At 34.6% G+C, this 3,657-nt stretch overlaps 1 protein-coding gene across 1 annotated transcript; it reads left to right on the forward strand.

Moving 5' to 3' along the window:
- Positions 1-1,457: 1,457 nt before the first annotated feature.
- Positions 1,458-2,999, forward strand: LOC137809079 (uncharacterized). The gene is made up of 6 exons (XM_068610222.1): positions 1,458-1,491; positions 1,621-1,834; positions 1,915-2,041; positions 2,114-2,392; positions 2,473-2,577; positions 2,649-2,999. The coding sequence occupies exons 1-6, from the start codon at positions 1,458-1,460 to the stop codon at positions 2,997-2,999; spliced, it is 1,110 nt and encodes a 369-aa protein (XP_068466323.1).
- The last annotated feature ends 658 nt before the right edge of the window (positions 3,000-3,657 follow it).

Here is a 3,657-nt window from a genome sequence, read left to right on the forward strand (position 1 = left end):
TTGCATCGTGAGACAACTCACTTTTGTTCACATTATTTCAACAACTTCATGTTAAGACCACAACATTGTAGAAATGAAGTGGACATTGAAAGTGAAAGGCTTCCATCAATCTTATCTGTATTTGACCAACATGAACGTCATTCTGGGAGGAAGATCACTCGTCGGTTAACTGATGAAGAATTGAACTCAGCTCATGTTCATATTTTGATCAACTGTAATGAAGTTAAACCATACCTCGAGTAAGCCTCATGCAAGATATTCTTTTAAAACACTGTTATTGATTCATTAAGTTATCTCTAACCAAATGCATTGACACTTATATATTCACAGCTCTTTCTTACATTGTAATGAAATTTCCGAATCACATGCCTTGGCTCGTATACATACAGATTTTCCTTTGTGGTTTAGGACACAAGTATGTATCAACAAATTCTCTAATTTACTTTTTTTTTACTTCTTTAACCATTTCATAAAAAATTAATGACATTGATATATTTATAGGTTCATAAAGACCCTTTAAATGTGAATAATCAACACTTAAGAGATTTATCACTTGGTCCTTTAAGGTGTGTAAAAGAGTGGCACACCTTCTTTGTGAATGGGTACAAATTCCACACTCATGCATGGAGCGAGGGAAAGAAAACAATAAATAGTGGGGTCCATGTAAAGGGTCTTACAGAAGGAGGTGAGGATGATTTCTACGGTGTAATTCAACACATATATGAGGTGGAGTACAATTCTTCGACCTCAGATAACAAAGTTGTATTATTTTACTGTAATTGGTTTGATCCATCAACAAGAGGTACACGAGTGGACTCCAAATATGGTATTGTGGATATTCGAATGGATAGAAGATATGTGCCATTTGATCCTTTTATCATTGCACATAATGTTCGACAAGTTTATTATGTAACTTATGCAGCATCACGCAAAGACAAACGTGGCTGGTGTGTTGCAATCAAAACGAAACCCAGAGGTCGTATAGATTCTGATGATGTAGAAGTTGAAGTGCCATATCAAGTTGATGAAATGTCACATGTTAATGAAGTGATTGAAGTTGAAAGGGTTTCATGATTACAAGACTTAGAAGCTGAGCTTGAAGAAGTTGACATAAACAATGTATCATCATTTGATGATCAGATAGATGAAGAAACAAATGAATGGGAAGAAGACAATGAAGAGGGAGAAAGTGAAGATGAATATGGAGATGACTTTGACATCTCTAGCTCTGAATAGACTTAGGAAGCCAATGTTAACAAATAATAAATATTGTACGAACTAGTATTGTATTGTTGTTGTTAACATACTGTTTATTACTCCAATTAATTTGAGCTTTATGTTTGCTGATGAAATTTTTACATGTTTATTTCAATTTTTTTATTAAACTATATTCAACATATTTTTCTCCATTGATAAACTTATATAACCTTCATTATCATTTCATGCCATATATATAGATGTCATCAGGAGGTTCTGATCAACCATCACCGAGTAACAACCAAAAAAAGGGGAAAATAAATTATGTGATAAAATTGTTATCACGATTTAACAACCAAAATCCATCATCAAGTCAACCCAATACACTTATTCCTTCTTCAGTTCACTGATCTACCCCACCAGTACCAGATGCTACCCAATCCACCCCACCAGTACAAGATGTTATTGCATCAACACCATCTCCACGTGTTGGTTCTAATGCATCAACCCCACCAGATATTACACCATCCCCATATACAAATCTTGGAGGGACGCACTCAGCTTCTGCAACGAATAACTTAGAGGACGAGGTCCTCTTAGCTGGTGATCGTCCTCTGATTCAACCTATTGGGGGAGGGTAAGAATATAACAAAATTCAATTTATATAATTTATTATTATTGTCTTATAATTTTGACTAACTTTATTTTGGTATTTAGGTTTAATCCATCAAAAATTGCATCAAAGGCCATCACTGCCACCATCAAGCAACAATTTGGTGAGTCATGGCCAACATGGGGGGCAATCCCAAAGGGTGAACGAGATATATTTTTTCAACGTTTTAAGGTACTTGTTTTTTATTCCCTTTAAATATTTTATATTTTACAATTTGGATTCATGATTCTTGTTGTTTTGCAGAGGAAGGTCACATGGAGGGCTGAGGACGAGGAAAAAGTTAAGAAAAATTTTCATACAAAAGCTTCTCACACCCTTTCACAAATGTTTAAAGATGCTCGCCAAGAAGGTAAACAACCAGAATGGATTGGCAGTAATGTTTGGAACAACCTCCAAGAACACTGGAACATGGATGTGTATCGATCCAAATGTGATACAACTAAAAAGAATCGTTTGTCTGAAAAAGGTGGATGTCTGCACACTGGAGGATCTATTAGTGTTCATGAACACGCTATTCGTTTGGTATGATTTCCATATAATTTTTTTATATTAATCTATGATTAATTATTATCTTTTTAATTTATGAAATGTTTTCTTTATAGACAGAGGAGCTTGGCCGCTTGGTCCATGTTGATGAAGTGTTTCAACAAACACATATACGGAAGAGCACTGGAGATTTTGTTGATGATAGATCAAGGCGGACTCATGTTAGTTTTTTTAAACTTTTTTTTTCATATACATTAATTGGTATGATAAAAAATATTTTTCATTTTAATAGGAAGATTTTGAAAGTAGATTGTCTCAAGCATTATCTGAGTCACAATCTACCTCAATATCTACTCCATTAGATCCTGCTGAGGAGGAAAGATTGAGAAGCCGTTGTTGGTTAGAAACTGTAGGTGGAAGGTACAAGGGACGAGTATATGGGGTTGGACGTGTTGATCGTCAGAACGACTGTGTTGGTCGCTACCTACAAGAAACACAACCATCTTCTAGTAATAAGAAGGCTAATTCAGAAGAAATTGTTGAACTTAGGCAGCATATTGAACACATGGATGCAAGGTTTCAAAACTTTCAAAATTTCATGATGCAATATCTACCACCTGAGGCAGCAGCTGCAGCACAATAGTTTTTTCAGCAACCAAATACCCCGCCACCAACTCAACCGAATCAGCAGTCAAATGAAGTCCAACAACATCATAATAATCATGATGAACAACAAAATTCACCCGGTGAAGATTATAATAATTATTAGCTTCTCTAGAACTTTGTTTTAATGAAATACATTTTAGATATTTAGATATTTGAAAATAGTAAGTATTGTATGTATGGATAACTTTGAATGTGATGAATATTTGTCTTCTGAAAACTGGAATGTACTGGAATGTTGATGGATGATATGCAGGTGTAGAATATGGGGTGCTTCCAAACACAAATAGTTGGTGGTGTTGTGTACAATGTTACATACGAATAAATCCGTATGTAAGTCTGCTTGTTAATTACATACGGATTTTACATACGGATTTATCTGTATATAATTACATACGAATTTTACATACGGATTGATCCGTATGTAATAACACACAGATTTACATACGGATTTTACATACGGATAAATCCGTATATAATTACATACGGATTTATCCGTATGTAATAACACACAGATTTACATACGGATTTTACATACGGATAAGTCCGTATGTAATTACATACAGATTTTACATACGGATTTATCCGTATGTAATTACATACGGATCCAAAATCCGTATGTAACAGTTACCTACGAC

The sequence above is a fragment of the Phaseolus vulgaris genome, chromosome 2 (assembly GCF_000499845.2).
Source record: "Phaseolus vulgaris cultivar G19833 chromosome 2, P. vulgaris v2.0, whole genome shotgun sequence".
NCBI lineage: Eukaryota > Viridiplantae > Streptophyta > Magnoliopsida > Fabales > Fabaceae > Phaseolus > Phaseolus vulgaris.